The 26,647-nt window shown below is 46.6% G+C and overlaps 2 protein-coding genes and 1 pseudogene across 3 annotated transcripts in view; 2 read left to right on the top strand and 1 right to left on the bottom strand.

Moving 5' to 3' along the window:
* Positions 1-44: 44 nt before the first annotated feature.
* Positions 45-838, bottom strand: LOC308571875 (protein LLP homolog pseudogene; annotated as a pseudogene). The gene is made up of 2 exons: positions 829-838; positions 45-579 (listed from the first exon to the last, which is right to left on the bottom strand). The product of its transcript is annotated as a protein LLP homolog pseudogene (transcript).
* Positions 839-4,015: 3,177 nt separating this feature from the next.
* Positions 4,016-22,255, top strand: INCA1 (inhibitor of CDK, cyclin A1 interacting protein 1). Its single transcript, XM_081168188.1, has 6 exons — positions 4,016-4,144; positions 9,191-9,295; positions 10,269-10,311; positions 14,196-14,407; positions 17,915-18,116; positions 20,213-22,255. Exons 1-6 carry the CDS (start codon positions 4,104-4,106, stop codon positions 20,363-20,365), a joined length of 756 nt encoding a protein of 251 aa, XP_081024314.1. The 5' UTR covers positions 4,016-4,103; the 3' UTR covers positions 20,366-22,255.
* A 3,558-nt stretch (positions 22,256-25,813) lies between these two features.
* CAMTA2 (calmodulin binding transcription activator 2) overlaps positions 25,814-26,647 on the top strand; it is a 59,084-nt gene continuing 58,250 nt past the window's right edge. The window contains exon 1 of the mRNA XM_081167686.1: positions 25,814-26,379. The gene's annotated coding sequence lies outside the window, so the exon portion shown is untranslated. The remainder of the gene's footprint in view (positions 26,380-26,647) is intronic.

Here is a 26,647-nt window from a genome sequence, read left to right as displayed (position 1 = left end):
GTCCAAGAGTCTGAAGCAAGAAATTAGTCATTTGAAGTAAACAGTGAAAAGGGTAGTAATGGTTTAAGTCACATTTTGTTTTGTTTTTGTGGCTGCCTTTTTGACATAAAAGTCTTCCACAAACACACATGACTTTTTTTTGAAATTCACCCAGACTCTACCATGCTAATCCCTTAGGTGGTTTGTGCTTATTCTTCCCTTTGGTCCGCTTTGACTTGAGCTTCTTCCTCTGCCTGGGATTCATCCATACTGGATACTGTCCATGTTCATCCAGAAGGGTTTTTTGGTTTCTTTTTGAATCCATGTCCATCTTACTCCCTTCCTCCTGATCCTCCTTCTTTATGACTTTCTCAGCAGGAAGGACAGTTGCTATCTCTTTCACCTCATCCATTAGAACATCAGCCTTTGTTTTGAGGATGTTCTGCAATCTGGCAAGCTCCTTCTTTCTCTTCTCTGCTGGCATCTTTCGCTTCCATTTACTCCTCAAGCGCTTTTTGCCATTTTTTTGTTTACTTCTGATCACGCGGAGCTCTCCTGTCCCCTGCGAAGAAAGCCACGCCGGCCGCAGCGCTTCTTCACCTCGCAGGGTTGTTGTGAGGGGAGATCTCCCTCAAAGAATTCTGGGAGTTGTAGTTCAGTCCTCACAGAGCTACTGTTCCCAGTCACCTCTGACAGACTACAGTCCCCAGAATTCTCTGAGGGCGCAGGGAACGGGGTACGAATGTGCTGGAGCCCCAAATACAAAACAAAAACTCCTCCATTTCTAGGCTTCATCCTAGAAAACTACCCATACATAATCTGAATAATTACTTCTTCCGTTTGCCTGACCAGCAGCCATCTTGTTAGTCCCTCCTTTAGGGCTGTTTTCTCTTACATATCCGAGGAGAATAACGGCCCCCATTGTTTCCCTCATCCTCTCCCTGGCGGCCTCTGTTTCCCTCACTTTTTCCTACACATTTGAGAACAAACTGCCCCTTCCCTACTGTTTGGTAAAAGTTGCCCCTCAGCCTTTCCCCCTAACAATTTGGCCGCCACACACCCTTGTTCTTTGTTTCTCCTCCTTCCGCTCCGGCCATTGTTTCCCCCTCTTCCTTTCCACAGCCTCCGTTTCCCTCATTTTCTCCCCATCTTCCTCTACCCCCACAACCCAAAATGTCCCCCCTCTGCTTATAATTACAGCGCATCTCGCAAGCTGTTCCTTCGGTCTGTTCTGAGGGAAAATATGGGGAATATTTGGCTGAGGAGGAGCTAGCCCAGGAGAGAGGCAAAAAGAGATTTAGCCGCTGTCCCACCCCACAAAAACATGCCCCACTTTCCTTCTTGAACCATGTTTTTCCTGTCATCCCCACATCCTTTAATTTCCTTATCTTTCTCACTTAAGTCCCTCATGTTTCCCCACAAAAGCTGCCCTGTGGCAGTTTGCCTTGTTTTCTATCCCTTCCCATAGCCAAAATCCAGCGCCATTCATTTTCCCCGCCTTTTCCCGCCTCCCCCTTTTGAGCAGCCTGAGGGAAATCTGTGAGGGAAATTGGGCCAGCACAAAATGGAGTCACCTTTGTACCTTTAGCTAGCATACTTGAGAGACATCGCCCCAAAAATATGCTTGACTCTATCTATCTATCTATCTATCTATCTATCTATCTATCTATCTATCTGCATTATGGCCATCCTGTCAGACATTATTAGCATGAGGAGAGATATCAACATGAAGAGACCGTAATGCAGTATTTTTTTGGACAGGGGAAGCTGCTTCCATGAAGAAAATATTTGCCTTTAGGGATTTGTCACAGTGAGGGTGAAGTGAGGGGTACAAAAAGGTTATTTGCCTTGGCCAAAGGTAACAGGCAACAAAATGAAGCAGGGTTTTCTTGAAAAAGTCTTTGCTTAAAAAAAAATGGCGGTGGTGGTCAGGTCGTGAGGTGTCCGGTGGTTGCCATAGATGGGTGTTTATTGGGGTGACCTTCAACAGGATGCCCTACAATAACCGCCACCCATAATGTAACTGATCCATTGCGATCATAAATAATTCTCTAACAATAATTTCATTGAGGTATCACCAAAGGGGAACGGGGCATATTTTATACATTGGGACAGGTCATCTTCCTATTAATAGTTCAGATTTAACATTAAATCCTCACAGGAGGAAGGTAGTAGCTATGGGTTGTTGTTGTTTAAAAAAATCTCATTTATTAATTTTTCACAAAGAAAAAAAGCTTTACACATTTTAACATAAACCATAAGTTACTTTATCGTTTGACTTCCTGTCCCCCCCCCTTCCACGGTTTCCATATTTACCCTTAAATGGTGCATATTTCGCCTATACTATTAAATACATACAATTTAACCTATTTATCTTAATAATTCATGCTCATATTTCAAGTCCTGCTCACATTTTCATCTTGCTATAACAGTTCTTTAAATAGTCAATAAAAGGTTTCCAGTCCTCAAGGATTTTTTTGGCATTTTTGCCTCTCATATTTCCAGTTCCACGTTCTCCACCATTTTCAAAAGCCAATCTTCCTTTGTTGGAACCTCTCCTTCTTTCCATCCTTGGGAATACAATATCCGTGCTGCTGTCGTTGTGTACAGGGTGGTAGCTATGTTATGTGGGTCGCAAAAAAACTTTTATTCTGTCAACCACCCTGAGACCCTGGGTATAGGGTGGTATATAAATTCAATTAATAGTAATAATAATAATAATAATAAAACCCTGCTTCCCACAGTGTATCGCAGAGCTTTCCAAACTGTGTCTTATAGCACATAAATGATAGAATCTGCTCCCAAAAAGTGTAACGATGGCCACCCGTTCTGACAAATTCACGGCTAATAAATAAGGCTACTAGTGGCCTCCATTGTCACAGACCACTTTTCTTTTCTTTTCTACTTCTTCTTATCATTATTGCAAATGACAATAATAAATAATAAAAATGTGTACACACCTCCAAGACCATTCCATTGTCACTATCCAACCTCCCAAAATTTCAACACCTCTTGTGATGGTTTGACCCCTTTCCGTTTTAACAGCACAAATTCTACAAATACTTTCCATATCTCCTCAAAATCATTTCTCCTGCATATTCCCTCTCCTACCTTAATAGTGCATGCTATTAATAGCTAAATCCCACACCTCTTTATACCATTCTTCCATTTTATATTCCCCTTGCCCCTTCCACTTCCTAGCTGTAATGACTCCTGCAGCCATCAATAAATTTGTGAGCAAGTCCTTGCTAGCCTGCGAACCTTCCACCCCATCGTAAATCGATAACAATGCTACTTCTGGACTTTCGGTCAGCTTTAACCCAGTGGTTTCTGTTATCTCCTTAAACACCCTTTGCCAAAAGAAATTGTACATATTTGCACCCCCACCACATGTGAACATAAGTCCCAGACAGGCCACATTCCTCTGAGACCCAGTTACTTGGAGTCACAAGCAGTGGCGTAGCGTGGGGGGTGCCAGGGGTGCCGGCCGCACCGGGCGCAACATTTGGGGGGGCACGTTTGGCCGGCCCTCCTAGAGGAAGCAGGAACCCCACTGTCCTCGGACCTCCTCCGAAGCCTGGCGGTAGGGCGGAGAGACCTTCGCCCCGCACCAGCCTTCGGATGGCTGTCCTGAAGACTTGTGGTGGGAGCAGTGGCGTAGCGTGGGGGGTGCGGGGGGGCCTGCCGCACCTGGCGCAACGTCTGGGGGGGTGCGGAAGAGACTCAAGTGCTAAAATCCACGGGTTAGGGGGCGCAAATTACTTGCCTTGCCCCGGGTGCTGAGAACCCACGCTACGCCACTGGTCACAAGTGGTTCTTGTGCTCAGGCTTCCATTTTGGGGTATCTGCTTGGCTGTTCTGAGAAAAGGGTGCTGGACCAAATGAATTTTTTTGGTCACATCCTGCAGCCAAGCTCTTATTGTGTTGCACACCAAGGAATAGCCCTGTATACGGTGGAAATTACAGAGGAATGAAATGCCGGTTTTGTGTCTTCCGTGTGTGACTCACAGATGGTTGCGATTCCTTCCAGGGTAACTGACAAGAGGACAGAAAGTGTCGTTGCGAGTCAGACGTAGGAGAACGGAAGAGCGGATCCTCAAGGCTTTAAACCAGCCGGTCGCACTATGGAAGGAGAGAGCAGCACTTCTTTCATGCCCTTTGTTAAGTAGGTTTCTTGCGTTTGCCACAGAGATACAGTGGTGCCTCGCAAGACGAAAATAATCCGTTCCGCGAGTCTCTTCCTCTAGCGGTTTTTTCATCTTGCGAAGCAACCCTATTAGCGGATTAGCGGATTAGCGCTATTAGCGGTTTAGCGGATTAGCGGCTATTAAAGGCTTAGCGGCTAAAAGGCTATTAGCGGCTTAGCGGCTTAGAAAAAGGGGGGGGAGCGGAAAAAAATTGGAACACTTGCAAGACGTTTTCGTCTTGCAAAGCAAGCCCATAGGGAAATTCGTCTTGCGAAGCAGCAGCTCAAAAACGGAAAACCCTTTCGTCTAGGGGGTTTTCCGTCTTGCGAGGCATTCGTCTTGCGGGGCACCACTGTACATACATTTAAAAAAGGAAAGGAAAAGGGAGAAGACATGTGCGATGTGTCGTGTGCGCTTTGACAAATTGACATTCAAGTGGTGCACATTGTTACACTATGGAACTCACTGCCTGGGGATTCAGCAATGGGCACCAACTTGGATGGCTTCAGAACAGGATTGGACAAATCCATAGAGGAGGAGAGGGCCGGCAATGGCTTCTAGCCAGGATGGCTATGTTCTGCCTCCACAATTGGAGGCCAGTTGCTGGAAGCCGCAGATCGTGCTCAGGTCCTGCTTGCAGGTTTCCCACAAAGTGCATCCTGCTAGCCACCCTGAGAACAGGATGGTGGACTAGAGGGGCCATGGGCCTGATCCAGCTAAAGGCAGGGTCACAGATTGGTTTGGGTACTTTCCCACTTCCCTTGCTCTCTCTGAGATGAACATCCCCAGATACTATTCTCAGCAGTGGTCTCCAAGGATAGAGAACCCTCCCCAAACCATAGTTTCAGGTGTAACACCAAGCCACAGTTTGTCCCAATTGTAGTTTGCAAACCAAACGGATTGAAGTTTTTAAGCAGGTGTCTGAAACAGTGTTGTAAAAGTGCCTGCCCAATATCGACAATGAATATGAACTTATTTCTTTATTTTGTTTCACAAACTTTATTTTAGTTATTTCATAAAATAGAATTTATTTATTTTATTTATTTCATAAGATGCACTGGTTGATTGTAAAAATAAATAAATCTCAAAGCGGTTTACAAAAGATAAAACAACAAAAGCAATAAAAAAACCTCAGCCCTACTTTTAACACATACAAAAGTTATAAAATCAAAGCAGGTTAAAATTATGTCAACTTTCTAGATATCTGGTAGGTAGGCTTATCTCAACAGGAATGCTGTACAGTGAAGGCACCTGCTTGGTGTCATGAGGCAGGGAGTTCCAAAGTGCAGGTGCTGCCACACTTAACGGTCAAGTTCTTACTAATGTGGAACAGGCATCGTGTGGCACCTGTAGTAGCACCAATTAGGCAAGCTTGTCCCAAGTTGTTAAGGGCTTTATATACTAACAGCAATGCCTTGAACTTGGCCCTGATGCAAATAGGCTGCCAGTGCAGATCTCTGAGCACAAGTGTTAGATTAGCATCAAGGTCTCCCTCCTGTCAGCAATCGTGCTGCAGCATCCTGCACCAACTGCAGCTTCTGGATCAAGCGTGAAGTATGCCTCGCATAGAGTCTTGAAGCAATCAACACATGATCTGCTGCGTCAAGGCTTCCCCAGCCCAGGAACGGCCATTGCTGTTGAACCAGCTGCAGTTAGTAAAAGGCGCTTGCAGCCCTGGCCTGAGGCTGTTCCCTGAGCCTCCAGGGCCAGAGTGGATCCACAAGGACCCCGAGCTGTGAAGCTGCTCCTTCAGTGGGAGGGCAACCCCATTGAGTGTAGGCTGGGCTGACTCACGGTTGCGAATGACTGGGCAAGGCAAGAGTTAGATAAGGAAGTTAGGACTGCAAGAGGGAGAAGTTAGCCTTTTAAAACTTTATCCAGTGAGGTCATCACACCAGATCTGCAGGAAGTCCTGCTGCTGCAGCTTTATTTAGCAGGGTGTGGAAGTGATAAAACAGCAATTTGGGAAAGTGTAAATAAGAAGCCGTAGGCAAAAGTTACCAGCAGGTGGCAGAGAGAAACTGAATTGGGAGATGTGGAGGTATTTACAGGAATCAGAATAATCCTCAGTAACCCCTATTTTTCTCCGGGAGGCTAAGAATAGCCTCTCATTTTGTATAAAGGTTGCCGTTGTGTTTTTGAGATGCTGGAAAAATCTGTGAAATGTCTTGCTCTCCGAGATGGTTTCCTTACTGAGGATTTTTCAATTCAGCGTTCCTTCTGCACAGCCTTGAGATCTGCAGTCTGTTTTACATACATCAGGCAGAGTAGAAATGCAGAATAATTTGGCTAAAAAGTGAGGGGGGAGGAATGTTAAACAGTGTGTAGAAGAACAGCCTAACAATCTTGAGAAGAGGAAGCTGGGTGCAAGACACAAGGGCTGCAACAAAAGGACAAAGAAAGAAAGGGAAGGGAGGCATAGAATACCAAGCTTCTTTTAAAAAGAAAAGAAAAACCCACAGCTTGCGAAGGGGACTTTTTCAGTGACGTATTACTCAGTGGAGGCTGGTCTGTTGTTGTTGTTTAGTCCTTTAGTCGTGTCCGCCTCTTCATGACCCCCTGGACCAGAGCACACCAGGCCCTCCTGTCTTCCACTGCCTCCCGCATTTTGGTCAAACTCATGCTGGTAGCTTCGAGAACACTGTCCCACCATCTCGTCCTCCGTCGTCCCCTTCTCCTTGCGCCCTCCATCTTTCCCAACATCAGGGTCTTTTCCAGGGAGTCTTCTCTTCTCATGAGGTGGCCAAAGTCTTGGAGCCTCAGCTTCAGGATCTGTCCTTCAAGTGAGCACTCAGGGCTGATTTCCTTCAGAATGGAGAGGTTGGATCTTCTTGCAGGCCATGGGACTCTCAAGAGTCTCCTCCTCCAGCTGGACTACTAGGGCAAATGGGGCACCACCAGCCACCATGGTGTACTTCAGAACCAGGAGTGCCAGCTTGGCACCACGACCATGGGTGCCTGGAGCCATGTGTGCCATGCAGCATGCATGGCCTTGAAATTTGAGGGTGTCCATCCCTTTCATGAGCACCCAGGGCCCCAGAGAGTTGGAACCTATGCTCAGAGCATATCAAATGGGGTGCTGCTGTCTCAGTGATGGTCTAGGGCAGTGGTTCTCTTTTCTTCTTCTTCTCTGGGCCACACTTTCAGAATAAACATTTGCTTGCGCCACACCAATTTTTTTTATTGATAAGAAATACAGTGGGAAACAAGGAGAAACAACTCCTACCAGTGCTTGATTTATAGCTTAGAACACAACTGCAGGACAACCAGGAAGTATAAGCCAATGCAGCTACGTAACAACATGAATCATTCCCAAAAAATAATTATAAATGAGCTTCTTACATATCTACCTTAAGTATGTATGCGAACCCGATGAGAGGTATCAGCTTGCAGTATCACTTGATGCTCTTGCTGTCATTTTGAAAAGGTATCTATCCATATTCTGTAAATAAATGAATAAAATTTGGCTACTATGCTACACTGAAATGTTTAAACGTTTCTGTGATAGTCCTTGAATCTTCCTGCCACACTTTCCATCCTCTCCTGCCACACCAGGGTGGCGCAACGCACCCTTTGAAAACGACTGGTCTAGGGTGGTACTGCCCCCTGGGGGGGGATTCCCTAGGGGGTGGTAGGAAGCATCCTAGCACCCCCTAGGGACGCTGGAGTCGCAAATGGCTATCAGGCTTTCAAAACCTGGTTTCGCTGGATCAAGTTCATCCAATGGATTTTGGATTAATTGTTCAATTAATCATTACTGTTTTGAATTCCATTGTGTTACTACCTTCCTTGGTGGGTTGTGCAAACTGCTCTTCTGAATAATGCTTTTTATAGGGTCTGGGACATGGGAGGTTAGTGTATGGAACCAGGGAGGCGTTCGCCTAAAAAGGTTTAGGAGGAGGTCTAGGAGGACCTATATCTCTCTGAAGCCCTGAAGCCGTTTGATCATGAACTATTTCAGTGTCTGTGGGCAAATGGTTGCAGTTTCTTTCTTTTTTTTAATCAACATCCAGTGCCGTAATAAAAAAAGAGGTTGGCTAAGTAGCAATTAAGCAAGCAGCTTCTATATAAACCCACATAAATTAAATATTAATTTGTTAACTTCAAAGAGTGCTGGGGGCAAGTAGGAAATTGGCAAGGCATGGAGGAACAATGAGACCCGGCCCATCCTCTGAGGAATAAATATGTTCCAAAGTCTTCCTCGTATATATTTCGAAGATCTGCTGGGCTGGAACACTCCTTGCATTTAGTTGTTAACTCTTAACAAGCCGCTAGGCTAGTACATTCAAAGGTTGTGAGGATGCATGGAAAATATATATGATCTGCTTGGTTATCTCATCATCCTGCGTTAGCTGTACCTGAAAGGTGAGCTGATATTTTCCAAAAGGAACTTGCGTTTTCTGCCCCTGCGATGCCAACACAGCCTTTCTCAAGTTCCTTTTACAGTAATGATATGCCCCTGGCTATGCATCTCTGCGGTGGGACGCGGGTGGCACTGTGGGTTAAACCACAGAGCCTAGGACTTGCCGATCAGAAGGTCGGCAGTTCCAATCCCCGCCACGGGGTGAGCTCCCGTTGCTCGGTCCCTGCTCCTGCCAACCTAGCAGCTCGAAAGCACGTCAAAGTGCAAGTAGATAAATAGGTGCCGCTCCGGCGGGAAGGAAAATGGCGTTTCCGTGCGCTGCTCTGGTTCGCCAGAAGCGGCTTAGTCATGCTGGCCACATGACCCGGAAGCTGTACGCCGGCTCCCTTGGCCAATAAAGTGAGATGAGCGCCGCAACCCCAGAGTCGGCCATGACTAGACCTAATGGTCAGAGGTCCCTTTACCTTTACCTTTATGCATCTCTGCAGAAAAGGATGCAGATTTGGAGGGGTTCCCATCAAAGTCATAATAGTCATGACTCGGTGAAATCTAAACGCAGCAAACAGGTAAGTTGTTGAAATCCATGCTTTGAATTGCCAACGAAATGTTTGTGCTGGTCTATGCTTACGTGTGATATAATCTACTCTTTCTCCTTTTCAAGACAGTCCAAGGTGGTCAGCAGATACCAACAAGAAGCAGAAGCAGAGGCTGCCAGCCCCGACTGTTCAAACAGCAACATTTGGGATGGTCTCAGCCAACAACCAGGGTAACACACACAGTACTGTGCATAATGGTCCAAAATACAGACACAATCCTTTCAGGAGAACTTTTTTGTTTTTTACTAATTCCCCTCCATTGCCCTCACCACTGCTGGTGCATAACTCAATGCAAAATAAGGATGTTGTTTATGTCAGCATATCGTTGCACTTTGGGCTACCCCCCCGAAACATTCAGCTACTTCAGTCATCAAGGAGAGCAGAGGAATGTGCAAAGCGCATGCAAATGCCTTTGCAAAAATTCTGATCCGTTTGCCAGGGCAGCCACTGAGCTGCAATATCAAAGTTGCAATAGTCTGAAAAACCAGCCAGGATTTAATAGTGCTGTTACATGCTACTCCAATCTCTGAATGGCGATAAGACTCCAGGGGTTGCTGCACTTACCCAGGTTTCGGTTTGCTTGGATTGGAGGCCATCAGAGACTGTGGTGTCTTTGGGATATATGGTTTTATGGACACATATATACAACCTGAACATAGGATGGAGGGGCCCACACAGCATCAACACTCAAGTTTTTGGTCCTTATTGGCATGAATATATATGTTTGGAGATATATGTTTGGAGACATGTGAGCATTGACTGCTGGAGTGATTTGGAGATGGGTCAAGGAAGCTAGGCTTTATTTATTTGTTTGTTCAAATTATGCCCCACTCTTCCTCCCAAAGGAACCCAGGGCAAAATATAATTAAAAGGTTAGTGTTCTGCATAGTTCCTTGACCATCACTGTGGTTAGCAGGAGCCAAGCACTTATTAAAAAATAAACAAATTATACAAATGTACCTATTCAGAACAGTCAGCCTCTGTTTAGTGAAATTTGGATTCTGTGCACATAGCGTCAACCCATCCCTGTGCTTGCTGACTGCCAAGGAGTTGCATCCCCCAGCCCCCAAGTTATGAATGTAATATATAAGAGGTATTTTGAAGTAAAAGCCAGTGGTACTTAGTTGCACATTTATCTTTCAGCTCCTGCTGGATGGAAGAATATAATGAGGCACCGTCCCTGCTGGTAAGTTTTCATGGATGGTAAGATGAGGCTTCCTTTGAAATCATTTGCTTCTTTCCTGCGGAACTAATGCCCCATGTAAAAATAGGAAAATGCAAATAGAGTTTGCCCTGATTAGTGAGCTCAGTTGTGTGTGTGTGTACTTCCCTTTGCAAACCTCATTTGCTCTGTGGAACCTGAAACCTTTCCAGCGGGAGTGTGTGCACTGCAGAAAAGATGGAAGGTAATTTTACGTGGAGCATTCCAGACACACTGAGCAATCCTGCACGCAGATTACGCTGGGGGTGGAGATACCTTGCTGCTCCACCAGCAGAACAGCTGCCGTATCTTATACCCACTCAGCCCAGGAGGGAAGGGGGAAATGCAGAGAACCAGGCTGCACACACAGCCATAACTCACCAAAAGGGGCTGTGCCAGCGACGATGCCATCTTCCCACAATGTGCTCAGGCACATTCTGGAGACAGGCACGGGAACTTGCCCTCCCACAGTAAGCAGTGACGGCCACCAACCTGGATGGCTTTAAAAGAGGATGAGGCATATTCGTGGAGGAAGAGAGGGCTATCGATGGCTACTAGCCACAATCGTTGTGTTTTACCCCCACAGTTGGAAGCAGCGATGCTTCCGGATACCAGTTGCTGGAAACTGAGCAAGCGAGAGTTGCTCTTGTGCTCTAATCCTGCTTGCAGGCTTCCCACAGGCATCTAGGTGGCCACTGTGAGAACAGGATGCTGGACTAAATGGGCACTCTCTGGCCTGATCTAGCAGGCTTTTCTTATGTTCTTATGTTGGGTTGGAAAAGGTGGACCAAGCATAAAGTTCCCAATTCCCTCTTTTCCCCTACCAGTTTAGAAGGGAGGGCTGGGGCTGGCAAGGGTGTCTTGCCCTCCCTGTCCAAAAGGCCGCAGGCGACATCCTCTTGCTTCTTGTTGTGAGCTAGTTCCTGACAGTGATGTCACTTTCCCCACCTTAAAGAGTACAGATTCTCCTCACCCCCTGCTCTGTTTGATGAGGCTGGCTAAGAGGCTGCTTCACCACAGTCTGCCTCTCCGCTCTGAAACCTGTTCCCTCTTACATTCATCTTGCAAACATTCCTGGCTGCCCCCACAGTTACAGGAATAACACAAAAATGATACGTATGGCAATTTCTCATGTTTTGGGTGTGTGACAGCAGCACTGCCACCTCTCAAACATTTAAAAAAAAATAGATTGATTGCTTTGCAATTCTAATTCAAATCATGGTAGCTCCCCCCCCCCCAAAGCCCTATTCTCATTGAAGGGGAGGGACATTCCTGGCAGCCTTTTGCACTTCCAATTTCCTTGGGAGGAGGAGGTAGGAAGCAATCACTCCTGAGAACAAAAGCCCCAGGACAAAGCACATTTCCTTGCCATTTTCTGTCGTATGTACTTAGCTGTGGCTAAGTACATATGGGCAATAAGAACAGGTTTCTTGGATTGCCACTCACCACCACCACCGCCCCTTAAATAAACTTTCTCTTAGAGAGAAGTAGGTGAATATTGTTTTTTTTAAAAAAAAAAACCAAATAAATAAATAAATAAACAAACACAGCCATAAATATTTATTGAGATGCATTTATTGGAGCTTGGGTCTGTCTCCTCACTTATGCTCCTTTGGATTAATTATCTTCTGACATGCACGGCTGTATCTCCAAGTGTTATGACTTCTCCACACTTAGCTCACTGGCTGTTGCTAATTAGGGATGCTCTTGGCTGAGTGAAACTGAGCTCATTAGGTCGAGGGCTGTCAGGTTAGCTGGCGCAGGTAGAACCCCTTCCCTCCACACACCCCGGAAACTTGCTTCTGAATGAGGAACTGGGGTCTCACACCAGGGAACAAAACCATGGCACAAACAGTCTGTGTCCTCAGTATATATTGATTGATCGCCTGAGGGTTTTAAGGGGGAGATTCCTGGAGGTGAGCCTCTGGGGAAAGTCCTCCCCAGGAAGTTTTGCTTTGGGTGCACTTTTCTTTGGGTGCAACTGTCTTTGCAGGGACAGTTTCCACTCCTCTTCCCCATTCAGAAGGGAATGTAAACTCGCTTCATCCCTCCTACCTTTCTTCTCTGGCTTCTCCTTGCCCAGTGGGCTAGCGCAAGCCCATCTGAGGGCAGTCCAGAACTGCCTCTGAAAGCCCCAGTTGGAGGGGGCTGATTGAGGCCTCCTGAAAGGAGCAGGCAGGTGGCAACTGTACAGAAGGGGGCGAACTCCATCAGTCCCCCGCAGAGCGCAATGGCATTCACCCACTCATGTTGCCCAGCAACAGGCATTCTCTGAGGCAGACTGTTCTGATATTGAAGGTGGTACACATGACTAGTAGACTTGATCACCTTATCCTTCACAAATCTCTCACACATCCCTTTGAGGGCTGTCCACGTAGACGGCCATTACTACATCTCACAGCAGCAAGTTCCATAGTTCAACTTTCTCTGCTCCCCACCCTACACTTAGCTCTCAGGCAACAGTGGCCACACCCCGCAAACAGCTTTGACTGGCCAGTTAAACCAGGTGAGGTCTCAAACCCTCGGTGAATTAGGGGCTTCCCCTGCATTCAGAGACAGGCTCGGGTGGATCCAACAGCGGGTCCAACGGTCAAGAAGGCTGTGCTGTGGAGGGAAGTGAAGGGCAAATGGGGCTTGTCCGTCTGGGAAGGGAGCCCATCTTGTAAAAGGAAAACTCTGACCCTAAACCTCCACTGCCGCGTGGGAAATTTTCAGGAGAAGAAAAAGCTGAGGAGTAAACCTGACACAAATCCAGAGTGGAGTCCCTAAGATGGTTGGATGGTGCCTTGTACGCCTCCTTCTAGCAACTCCTGCAGCCAAACCGGTGCCCTGTGTCTTGTTCTGCTTTCCTTTGGACCACATCAGTGAGGCCGAGAGGGAGGTCTTGTCATCTGGGCAGCCAAGGACCTCCAGACACGCTGCCCAGACTTGTGCCCTGGGGTGTTCACTTTAATGCTGCTGACGCAGCAGTTTGACTTCACCCCTCCATTGTCTCTCCAGACAGATGGATGCCGATGACAACAACAATTGAGAAGAAGCTGTTGCTTTAGTCTGTTCTGAATCTCCCCACATTCAGCTTCATTGGAGGTCCCTGTGGGGCTCTTGCATTATGAGAGAGGGAAAATAACTGCTCTCTGCTCACTTCCTACACACACCAAAGCATAACTGTATACACCTCTATCATATCCTGCCTTACTCACCATATTTACATACTGAAAAGTCCTTGAATGTTGCAAACTTTCCTGAAAAGGAGAGCTACTCCATTCCCTTGATCAGCTTGGCTGCCTCTTTCTGAACCTTTCCCAGCTCCACAATATCATTTTGAGGTGAGATTACTAGAACTGCCACTTGATTAAATAAATTCCACTTTGTTAATCAGCCAGGTAGTCATTGACTGATCATTAATCAACTGATTTAGATCTGCACAAATGTGCATGTGCGAAAAACAATGTCTTCCGAGATAAATAAAGCATACTTATCTTCCTTGTAAAATGATGCACCCAGCCACCTGCAGTTTTTATAAGTACTTGGAATAAAAATAGCCAAAATCTGCTGAACAATTAATTAAAGGCAGCATCTTAGCTGATGGGAATGATTTTCATTGATTAGTGTGACTAATTGGCTAATCAGTGCAAACTTATTTTAGAGGAATCAAATATAAGTTGTAGGTGCAATAAATTTTCAAGAAAGAAAGATGCTTGTGAAAACCCTTTGTTCTCTGAAGTATTAATCTGCTCAGTTGCCACTGAAGATGCACATTCCAGCTTTGGCCATTTCTGCCTCTGCGATCGTAGTCATCACTACCACCACAAAATAGTAATGTCATTTAATGAACCAGTGCCAAATTCTTGCTTTCTCTATCCCTTCAGACATCTGGCTGTGTAGTGCAAAGGCCTGGTGAGGGTGAAAGAGACCCTTTCCCCTGGCAGATTATTTCAACCACACAGAAACTCCCATCGCCCAAGGAGCTGTGCCGGAAGAAGAGAAGGGGGCCAAAACGAAAAAGACTTGAAAATGTCAGAGCCTTGTCTGTTTGCTATCATCTGGAGGAGCTGAGGCGGCGGCAAAGCAGCATGGACGAGTAAGGAAACAGACCTTTTGTCATGAATGGGAAGTTAACTTCTTTTTTTAAAAAAAAAATTTAAATTTTTATTTTTTAATTCATCATTAATACACATATACAAGCATACAAACATAACATTTCATACAATCTTTAAAAATGTTCAAACATACTTACACTCAATCCCACAAATAGTTCCTTTCCCCATCACCATCCACCAACCCTTCACCCTACCTTTGTGTTTGACTTCCAATCTACTCAATTACAATTTCTTTCCACTTCTATTACTTTCTTTCACACACCTTTACCCTAATTTCATACTTCTTTTTCTATTACACATTGTTTTCCATCTTATTTGATATTTCAGTATTTGAAACGGAACTTGTTTATTCCAATAGTTATGATTTTTCGATATGATTTTGCAAGTATCTTTTAAACACCTTCCAGTCCCTATCTATCTTTTCTTTTGAAATCCTTCCAATTTCTTCCATTGTTTTGGATATATTGTAATACTCCAATAATTTGGCAAGCCACTCTGTTTTTGTCGATATTATACCACTTTTCCAGTTTTTCGCAATCAATAGCCTTGCTGCTACTGTTGCGTATAAATATAAGGTCTTATCTTCTTCCTTTAGGCTTCCTGGTACTATTCCCAATAGAAAACCTTCTGGTGTTTTCCTAAATGAGTATCTAAACATTTTTTTCATTTCATTATATATTATTTCCCAAAATTGTTTGATGTTTAAACAATTCCACCATATATGTATCATAGTACCTTTTCCCGTATTAACTTCTGACACCCCAGTTAACTTCTGACACCCCAGTCACCTGCAAGGGGTGGGAATCACGTGGTAGATCACCATGGTTCTATGAGTCCCTTTGGGGTCCCAGGGCCCTTCCAGACAAACTGTTGATTGATAATTCATCCTGATTTGTTCACACAGAGGGATTTGACGAGTTTGGCTATTAAGTCATAGAAATGTAGAGTTGGAAGAGACCCCAGTGGTTGTCTATTCCACCCACCTGCAATGCAAAGAATTCCTGACATTTGGCCATCCAACCTCTGTTTAGAAATCTCCGATGAGGGAGAGCCTGCCAGCTTCTGAGGGAGTCAGTTCTGTTGCTGAACAGCTCTTGCCACCAGAAAATTCTTCCTCAGGTTTACCTTGTCATTTGAATCCATTGGTTCCTACCGTCTGAAAAACAAGCTTACTGCTTCATCAATGCGATAGCCCTTCAGATATTAGACATTCATATATTCATATCCTCTCACGGTCTTCTCTTCTCCAGGCTAAACATCCCCAACTCCCTCAACCATTTTTCACAAGGTTTAGTTTCCAGACTGGGCCGCCCTCCTCTGCGCACATTTTCTTTGCCAGTGTTGTGTCAAAGGGAGCATTATCCCACAATTCCATTGCATTTCCTCATCATTTTCCTTATAGCAAAAAGTCTGATCTTTAAAGGAAGTGGGTTTGCTGCACAAGCGCACCAAAACCACCACAATGGCACAACCTGAATTTGCCAGTATGTGATTGAATCCCACCCAAAAATCGTGAAAGCCTGGCAAGGCCTTCTCTGTTGTACTCTTGCTTTAAGTCTGGACCGCAGAAAAGTAGAGAACACACCTCTGGGAATCGCACAATCAAACTTGGGAAGGGCCACAGTTGCACTGCAAAACCTGTGCAGGGCTGGTTGGCATCTGTCTGTCTCGGGAGACAACAGAGGAGGGCACCTTTGTGGGCGAAGTCAAACTCTAGGAAAGCTACCGTGGCTGCTGTGGCTGTAGAGACCAATAAAGGAGAGACATGTTTTGTTTTTGTTTTTTGAAATATATTTTGTTTATTTATGACAAAACAATTTACATAGAACATAAACAAAACAAAAAAAACAACATAAACAGACCATAGACACTGACTAACAACACCTCATTTGACATTACATACCCTATTAACTTCTGATTCACCTCATTGTGCTTTTTATACCTTACTAGTCTATACGCACTTCATTTTTATTAATCTTTTCAGTTAATTATCGGGGGGGGGGAGGAATTACTTTATAATTTCCTTAAACTTCAAGATTCAATCCAAATCTGTCAGGAAATTTGTGTTATTCTTTGAACATTGCCCAATCTTTACTAAATTTCTGGTTAGAATTTCCTCTTACTCTCTCAGTCATCCTTGCAAGTTCTGAATATTTTATCATCTTTGCTTGCCAATCAGTTTTTGTGGGGGATTACATCACCTTTCCAATGTTTTGCAATTAAAGTTCTGGCCGCTGTGGTTGCGTACATAAAGAGGGTTCTGTGGGGGGGGGGGTTTGTATATCGATGGACATAATGCCTAACAAAAAGGGCTCAGGGTTTTTTTCTTGAAATGAGAATTTAAAGATCTTTTTGAGTTCATTGTACGTCCCAAAATTCTCTTATCTTCGTACAATCCTACCACATGTGCATAAAGGTACCAATCCCTTTTTTGCATCACCAGCAAACATCGGAGCTTTTCTTGTACATCTTGGCCAGTTTGGCCAGGGTCTAATACCATTGGTACAGCATTACGTTTTCATTATGTTTTCTCTCAAATTATAACATGCAGTGAACCTTATGTCTTCTCTCCACAGCCTTCCCCATTCATTCATATATATATTATGTCCAATGTCCTTGGCTTTTTCCCTTAGGCTGGATTAGATTTTCCTCTAGTTTTGATATTTTTCCAGCAAATCCTTTTTGTTTGTCTACACTTAATCTTTCATTAAGTTGGAAATACTGGAGCCAATCTATCAGATATATACGAATTTCCTCAAAATCCTTTAGTCTCAGTTTATTATTTTTTCCTTTAATAGCATTTTATATGTTGCCCAATTTCCCTTCATATTTTTCTTCTTACCCACCACAGCTTCGATGGGTGAGATCCACCAAGGGATTTTAGGTTCTAGCAGATCTTTATATATAATTCATGTTTTATATAAGGATTTTCTTATTATATGGTTTAAGAACCCTTTGTGGACTCTCACCTTATCATAAGCTAGACGAGGGGAGGGGAAGCACTCAGCTTCTAAAGTTTTAAAAACAGAATTTTAGACACAGTATGGTTATAGAAAGAGGAACTGTGTTGCTTGTCCCTAGCTACGTCTGGGCTCTGACCAGTAAGAATCGCTTTGGTTATTGTATATTATCTATGTATTTCATCTTGTGTTTGTAAGCAACGCTGGAAGCTCCATTGCAGGGTGGCATATAAATATTTTATATAAAATTCCTGTGAAACCGGCACACACTGTATTCCTGATGGCCGTGGTAAGACTGAGATGGGGTGAAAACTTCATTTTCCCAGGAGCAAAGTATTTCGTGTTGAATGCTTGGAATATGTTTTCCTGTAACAGAAGTACTCCCTTGAGGAAACTTGCCTGGATCCCATGCAGCAGCTGAGTAATAATAACCGAGGGAATGATTGCACACAAAGATAAATATGCAATCTGGAAAAGCCTTAAATGTCAGCATTCCAGCCTTTGCAAATACCTGTTTTCTGTTTAAAGGCTGAAAAAGGCTAAATGGGGTGGGCTTGTCCCCCAGCCATTCTCCGAAGGAGCAGGAGGAACTGCTGACTTGCCCACAAAAGTAACGTGCCATGATGATGATGAAGAAGAAGAAGACGCCCTGAGCCCCTTCAGCATCCTGGATCCATTTTTCCAGCTCTATGAAGAGCACCCGGTCTTCGGCGAATGCAGCAAGGCGCAGGTAAGCTAGATTTACAAAGCCACGAAAAACAAGGGTGCAAGCTGCTCCCCACACCAGAAAGATGGTGCAGCAATGGGACTCTTGCCTCTCGGTCTCCTCTCTCATGATCGGAACAGAACCACCTGAGGCATCCTTTCTCTCACAAGGAGGCAGAATGGACCCACATACCGTTTCTCCACCAGGGCAAGCAAAATGTATTCTCACAGGCCAAGGACACTGTCATGTCAGGCAAAAGCACTCAAGCAGGGCACAGAGCACAGCCAGTGATGGGCGAGGCTGGGGAGAGGAAGTGTGGCCTGGGGAAGGGCATGGCATAGGGAGAGCCCCAAGGACCAGATGGAAAGGCTGGGGGGCATTCAACCCAACTCTTGAGGTTCCCTGTCCCTGAGTTAGAGCCTGAAGGAATACTAAAGGTAAAGGCTAAAGGGACCCCTGACCATGAGGTCCAGTTGTGACGGATTCTGGGGTTGTGGCGCTCATCTCGCTTTATTGGCCAAGGGAGCCAGCATACAGCTTCCAGGTCATGTGGCCAGCATGACTAAGCCGCTTCTGGCCAACCAGAGCAGCGCATGGAAACGCCATTTACCTTCCCGCCAGAGCGGTGCCTATTTATCTACTTGCACTTTGACGTGCTTTCGAACTGCTAGGTTGGCAGGAGCAGGGACCGAGCAACAGGAGCTCACCCCGTCACGGGGATTCGAACCGCCGACCTTCTGATCAGCAAGTCCTAGGCTCTGTGGTTTAACCCACAGTGCCACCCGAGCAAAGATAAAAAGTGGAGAAATTCCTTTCATGGATGAGCAGAGAGATTCCTGCTCCTGGAGGGGAAGGTAGCCTTTGTTCTGCCACACTTTTAGGTGAATTAAAAGGCATGTGGGTGTTTAGAGACATCCAGAGTTGCATCGTGGTTGAGCCAGTACGGTGCAGTGGTTAGAGATACCTGACTAGGACCTGGGAGATCAGGGTTCAAATCTCCACTCGGCCTTGAAGCTCACTGGGTGACCCTGGGCCAGTCCCTGCCTTCAGCCTATCCTACCTCACAGGGTTGTTGCTGTGGGGATTAAATGAGGTGGTGGAGAACCATGTACGCTGCCACCTTGAGCTCCTTGAAGAAAAAAAGGGGGGGTAAAGGCAATAAATAAAATAAATAAGCTGAGAGAGATGGCTGAAGAATCTGTGGGTGGTTTCAGATAGCCATCATTCCCCCGCTAGGACTATTTGTCGCTTTCAGTTGCCAGGTGATGGGAATTAATCTTAGCACCTTCCAATGAGTGATGCTTGCTGAGTCTAAAGTTCATTGAATTCCCTTATTCAGCCAAGTTTCCCCTGTGTTTGTATCACTGCAAGAAGTCAACATTTGTTGGGAAAGGCCAGTTATTTGATTTCCCACTGTGAAGTAGAAGAGGTATGGAAAACTTACCTAGTTGTGGTGTTTAAATTAAAAGGAGTTGTTGGTTTGCAACTACTTCCTGCCATTCCAGAAGAACTTCTGCTGGATCAGACCCAAAGATGCATCGAGCCCAGAATCCTGCTCCCCAGAGTGGCCAGCCAGGTGCCTCTGGGAAGTCCGCAAGCGGGAGATGCAGACTACAGCCCCTCCCCTGTATCCCTCCCCACAACCACATCAACTTGTATTTGCATATATAGCCATTGTGGTTGACAGCTGTGATGGCTGTGCAGCAAGATTTTGTCCAGGCCCCTTTCAGTGCCACCACTGCATCTCATGGCAACAGATTCCATACATCTGCTCTTCATTCTGTGCAAAGTAACACTTTTATTTTGCCTGTCTTCAACCTATGGCCAGTCCACTCCACTGAGCGATGGAGGAGAGGACCATAAGTAGCTACTATGCTATGATGACTATGCTCTGCCTCCACAGTTTGAGGCAGTCAATGCTTCTCAACAGCAGTTGCTGGAAACCCCAGGAAGGGAGAAGGGGCTCTTGTGATGGGGTCCTGCTTGCTGACTTCCCACAGGGCCACCTGGCTGGCCTCTGTGAGGACAAGATGCTAGACTAGATGGGCCCCTGGCCGGATCCAGCTTATGATGAGGCAAGGGCAGAAACCTGCCCGAGTAACAGCTAGCTTCCCTTACAGGTCCTTTATCCGGAGTGGAACCCCACTGTGAGAGAGCAGCTGCGGATCCCTGAAGAAAGCCCTGTGATCTCCTACACGATGGCTACACAGGACAGGTACCAAGCCTCCGTAGGCTGCTTCTACAGGGGATTCAAACTGCAGTCGGAGGAATGACCCTGATGGTGTATGTAGCCAGAGCTTGTGTGTGTGTGTGTGTGTGTGTGTGTGTGTGTGTGTGTGTGTGAAGGAAAACCTTTCTCAAAGCACTAATAGCCTGCGTGGGCGGGCGGGAGATGGCAGGCTGCTGCTGCTGATCCATGCATACTGAATTAACAGGAACTGGGAAATGAGATGGAGAAAGTGAGGGGGTATATAATATCTCGAAAAGACCTGCCCTGTTTGACTCCTACCCATAGCAACTCCCCCCAGTTCTTTGGAAGTTTATTTTATTTTAGCAACAATTCTGTGACCTTATTTGCTTCACACACACACACACACACACACACACACACGTCTAGAGGGAGTTTGCTCTCAGAAAATGTTCTACTGTCGGCTGGGGCGGGGGAATAAAGAGGGGGAGCCACTGCCATGGGAGACATCAGGAGTGTTTCCATAGTAATGCAGCAGAAGAAGTAGAGAGGAGGCCTTGCTTGGATCTAGCTCTGCATCCTCCTTCCCTCCCTCCCCATATAGCGTAGGTGTGTGCTGTGCCGTGTTTATTTGGAATGAAAACCCCACCAGGCAGCTTCCACTAGTCTGGAATCTTTTCCCCTCTCACCTGCAGCTCTCAGGTCTGGTAAAAGACCATTCTGGGATGCTGGAATTCATACAAAGTACCTGGCTGCTCTGAGGGGCTCTTTCCTTCCCACACACCTCTTCCCCAAATAGGCAACTTCTTGCTTGGCCTTTCAGCAGGAGCCATCTGTCCCCCATTCCCCACCCCCTCTTGTATCCATTGAGAAGGATAACTTAAATTGTGCCCTTCTTTTTCTTACAAAAGAGCCAGGGTTATGCTTATTCTGCTTTGACAAGATCTGCCTGGGGGAGTTTGCTGCATCTTCCCATTCCAGCAAATGTGATGCCAAAGGGGTCCCTCTCTGACGCCTCACTTCTCTCACATCACTTCCTTCTCACCTCCAATGTGAATTATAAATGCTTCTGAGACTGACCACGTCTTTGTTGCAAAGTGTTTAGCATGCCACACTGCAGACCAAACTGGTGGTGGTGGAGGAGGAGGACGAGGGAGGGAGCCTTGTTTCCCAGGTTCCCCTTTTGATGACTCAGAGCAAAAGAGATAGAAGTTTCATTGAATTTTTTCTTGTTCTGCATGAGGGTAAATTGTTGTCTGCCTGGGGCCAAATTGATTCCAAGAAGCTCACGATAAGGGACTTAGAACTGCTTCACAGCCACCTCAAAAGCCAGCCTGAGTTGATAAACAGCATTCTGCAATCATTAGCAATAATATGGAATGTCGAGTCCAAACACTCCAACCATGCCCCAAAGCTCTGTATCCTCAGTGGTTTGGGATGGAATTTAAAACACCGAAAATGTTTTATTTGGGGGGGAACCCTATGAACACAATCACCACCAGGCTTTTAAATGTATGGCTGCAATGTTTCTGAAATGCAGGGAATCTCTTTATAGGATATTTCAAATGTTAGCTTTTGCACGAGGCCATTCACAGGTGCTTTCATTACAAACTGTTCCAATCTCAGAAGGGTACTGTGACCCACAGACCAGGCAACAATACCTTGCTAAAAAATTGTTTTTAACCAAAACTCCCAAACCTGAACTATTTTATGGCAGCCAGTAGCTCTAGAGTACAAAGCTTTTCACACTGCTCACTGATAACAGTTAATACATGGGTAGTATAGCCATGCTAGGACATAAAAAAACAACAACACACAACCCAAACTGCAGTATTTGGCTGCATCTCTTGTGCTGCATTAATGCAAGTTAATGTTGGAATACCATTAATGTGAAAGGAAACGCTGTACCGTTACATTTAAAAGGTAGAGTTTCCGTTGTTTTAACTTTCTATTAAATGCACAGTGTGTGACCAGACCGTGGTTGTCATTGTTGTAACTGGTTTACTCTGTCTATGACTGGGAATATAATATAATAATAATAATTTATTATTTATACCCCGCCCATCTGGCTGGGCTTCCCCAGCCACTCTGGCTGGCTTCCAAAAAAAATATTAAAATACTGTAATACATCAAACATATTAAAAGCTTCCCTAAACAGGGCTGCCTTCAGATGTCTTCTAAAAGTCTGGTAGTTGTTGTTCTCTTTGACATCTGGTGGGAGGGTGTTCCACAGGGCAGGCGCCACCACCGAGAAGGCCCTCTGCCTGGTTCCCTGCAACCTCGCTTCTCGCAGGGAGGGAACCACCAGAAGGCCCTCGGCGCTGGACCTCAGCAGTCCTCCCATTAACTTCTCCCCAGCCAGTGCCTGCTATTCAAAGACACTCAGCTCCAGCCAGGTTTCCCAAGCCAATCTGGGTGGCCATCATTTCAGTGATACAGTGGACCTACCATCCACTGATTTCTCAATTCAGCCATTGCCACAACTTGTGGTGTTAATTCCCTGCAGTGTGTTCAGTTTGAAGCTCTTCCTTTTGTTTATCCTGAATCTTACTGCCCATCAAATGAACTGGGTGAGTCTTGAGTCCTGGTGTTAGTAAGAGAAAAAATAATCTCTTAACACTCGGACTCACAGTCACACAATTAATTTGAGGAGAGTGAGTAACGAGTCTTCATGATGGGAGGGGGAATCAAGACTCTGGGCACTTCCTGTTCATTAAGCACGCATCCAGATTTTCAGGGAAATTAGACGACCTTGGGGCTATTTAGGGAAGTGGGTGGTGCTGTGGTCTAAACCACAGAGCCTAGGGCTTGCCGATCGGAAGGTCGGCGGTTCAAATCCCCGCAATGACGGGGTGAGCTCCCGTTGCTCAGTCTGCTTCTGCCAACCTAGCAGTTCGAAAGCACGTCAAAGTGCAAGTAGATAAATAGGTACCACTGGCGGGGAAGATAAATGGTGTTTCCGTGCGCTGCTCTGGTTCGCCAGAAGCGGCTTAGTCCTGCTGGCCACATGACCCGGAAGCTGTACGCCGGCTCCCTCGGCCAGTAAAGCGAGATGAGCGCCGCAACCCCAGAGTCGTCAGCGACTGGACCAAACGGTCAGGGGTCCCTTTACTTTTAGAGGCTATTTAATGAGCAATCCCTCTGGCTTTTTTTTGTGGGGAGGCCAGATGACGGTGTGCCAAAGCTAATGGACTTCCCCGCCGTCACTTTCCTTGCCGCAAAAAGCCCAATTTGGGGTGGAGGAAGAGGCTTATTGCACAAGTCCTCCCATCCGATTACAGTTGTGCAGCCTGAATTTGCTGGTATGTGACTGAATGCCATCCAGAAACAGCAACAGTCTGGGAGCACCGAGAGACCTTTTTGGCTTGGCACCAGCTGAGAAGAAGAGAGGCAGCGCCGGGACAGACAAGCAGCCGAGTGCTGTTGCTGCTGTCTCAGCATGGCAGAGATGTGAGCACGAGGAAGAGATCAAACTGGGAAGACCCGTGTGCCTACTGAGCTGCTCCGCAAGGGCTAAAAGGAACCTGGTGGGAAGTGCAGCTCAGATCTTTCCCCCAACAAATCCTACACGAGCCACGCAGAGAGGTGCAAACCCACGTTCAGATACAGCTCCTGTGTCGCCCTGCAGCTTGCCATGCCCAGGAACCCTTCCAGTGCCACTCCTGGACAGAGAAGTGAGCCCACAAACCCTTGACAATGGCAAGCAGTTGAGCACATGCTTCTCTTTCTTATCACTGCTCCAGAATCATTGCACGCACACACACCCCACCATCCAGTTACCCTACCCTTGCTGGGCCTTACTCTAGGCACGCCACCTGCCTTGATGGCCATATACAGAACAGTAGCTAGCTTGGCCTCTGACTATGAGGAATAAATAAAGATGGAGTTGGCTCCTGTAATGAGGAGAGGCTCTTTTGGAATGAATGACAGAGGCTGTGCGAAACCCAGGACGATTTAACAAGTTGGGGGCAGGTGGAATCTCAGGGCGTTGCAGGCTTGAGGGTCAGGGAGGGGGAATGACTTTGCAGTGGCTCTGGTGTCCTCCCTGGATGGTCATTTCCGGAGGGTGATGCCTGGGGACTGCTCTTCAGCCCTGCGCAGCCTTCAATGTGGGGTTTCTCAGGGTTTGATTTTATCCCCTATGCCATTCAGCATCTACAGGAAACTGCTTAGTGGGGTCATCCCCACATTGTCGGCAATATGCTGATGACACACAACTCTCCTTTACAATAAACTAAAGCCCAATCCTGATAAGACTGAGGCACTGTTAGTGGGTGGTTCCCCAGACCAGATGGCGGGGAGGTTGCCTGCTCTTGATGGGGTTACACTGCCTCTGAAGGAGTGGGTGCCTAGCTCTGGGATACTTCTGGATCCACTGCTGTTGCTTGAGACTCAGGAGACCTGGCGTGCCTTCCCTCAGCTTCGTCTGGTGGCCCAGCTGTGCCCCTAACTCATGGGTAGGCAAACTAGGATCAGGCCCAATTGCCTTCTGGATCCGGCCCGCAGACGGTCTGGGAATCACCGCTTGGATCGCCAGCGCGCGCGTTCTTTCCCTCTCCCTCCCACGGTGGCGCCGGTGCCTCCTCCCTCCCTCCCTCCTCCTGGCTTCTCCCCGCCCTGCCTAGAGAAGGAAGGGGACTGGGCTTTGTTGGTGCCAGCAGTAAGAAGCCCCTCTCTAGAGCCCTTTCGCGCGCCACTCATCGTCCCGCCGCCACCAGCCCCTGCCACTCACAAGACACAGGTAAGCAGCCACCGGGGCTCGTGGTGCTCTTGTATCATTCCCCCCCCAAAATATAGTCCGGCCCCCCACAAGGTCTGAGGGACAGTGGACCAGCCCCCTTCTTAAAAGGTTTGCTGACCCCTGCCCTAACCAGACAGGGGCAGCCTAACTTCTGCCTATGCTCTGGTAACTGTTGGATAAAAGCAGCAATGCCAAAGCCAGCTGCAAGTGGCTGGAATGCAAAACAGGATGTTGTTATTTCAAACTGTACTGTTGGGAAAAAGGGGGAGTCTATTCTCTGTACTGAGCACCGGGTGTTAGCTCAGAGTGTCATCTGACCTGTGCTGGAAGTACAGGGGCGGAGTTGTGACTCTTCTGATGGAGTCTGGAAGGTGCAGTCACGTTTCTATGTACTGCTGAATGACAGGAATAAAACATGTAAATAGGACTCCTGTCTGTCTCATTTCCCCTCCCTGGGGGGGAAAGCAAGGAGAGAGAAGCAGAGGGTGTGTTCGCCTCACGCCTAATGAGCAGAATCGCCGGTTTACGACCTAGCCTGCCGGGAGTAGCAGACGGAAGGTAAACAAGTATCTCACTCAATTGCCCGGGGGAGGCCAGTTTACCTCTGACTGTGAGCTGAGATACTGACAGTAACCTCTAGGCTGTGTATCTGAAGAAGTGTGCATGCACACGAAAGCTCATACCCAGAACTAACTTAGTTGGTCTTTAAGGTGCTACTGGAAGGAATTTTTTTTATTTTGACTATGGCAGACCAACACGGCTACCTATCTACTCTAGGCTAGAGTACAGCAGCACATTATATGTTGGGCTGCCTCTGAAGACGGTTCAGAAACTTCAGCGGCTGCAGGATTTTGCAGCCAGGTTGCTCACCGGCGCAAGGTGGTTTGATCCTTTGATACCGACCCTGGCCCGACTGCACTGGCTCCCCGTTCAAAGTGCTGGTTTCGACCTTTAAAGCCTGTACAGGACCCCAACATCGCAAGGACCACCTCTCCCCATATGCTCCCCATATGAGCCAGCTGGGAATCTGAGATCATCTGCTGAGGCCCTTAACATGAGAACGGGGCCTTCTCTGCAGTGACTCCTCATTTGTGGCATGCCCAGGGAGGTCTGCCTGGCGCCTTCATTATACACCTTGAGGCACCAGGCAAAAATGTTCCTCTTCAACCAGGCCTTGGGCAGATCCATGGCCTTTTAAATGTGTTTGGTGGGTGGCAGGGGGATGTTACTGGTTTGTTTTTGTTTTATTATGTATTTTGTGTTTTCCTTTTGTACTTTTATGTTGTGAATCGCCCTGGGATCTCCGGATGGTGTACAAATTTGAAGAAGAAAGAAACATAACAGATGGTTACGTTTTGGTTAGTTCAAGGTCTGACAGGGTTTTGCCATTTTTCTTATAAGATCCCTGCTGGATCCCGTCTAGTCCAGCACCCTGTTCTCAGGGCGCCCAACTAGGTGCCCACTAAACACCCACAAGCAGAATCTGAGCACAACTATGATGCCCAGGACGTGGTATTCAAAGGTATGCTCCCCCAGAGAGGGAAGGCAGGATACAGCCATGGGGGCTAGCAGCCAAGGATACCCTTTATCCTCCAGGAATTCGTACAGGGATAATATAATAATAAT

This window comes from Podarcis bocagei, assembly GCF_964188305.1.
Source record: "Podarcis bocagei genome assembly, chromosome: 13".
In the NCBI taxonomy this organism is placed as follows: Eukaryota; Metazoa; Chordata; class Lepidosauria; order Squamata; family Lacertidae; genus Podarcis; species Podarcis bocagei.
The sequence above is the reverse complement of the archived record's forward strand: the minus strand, read 5'-3'. Positions and strand labels throughout refer to the sequence as shown.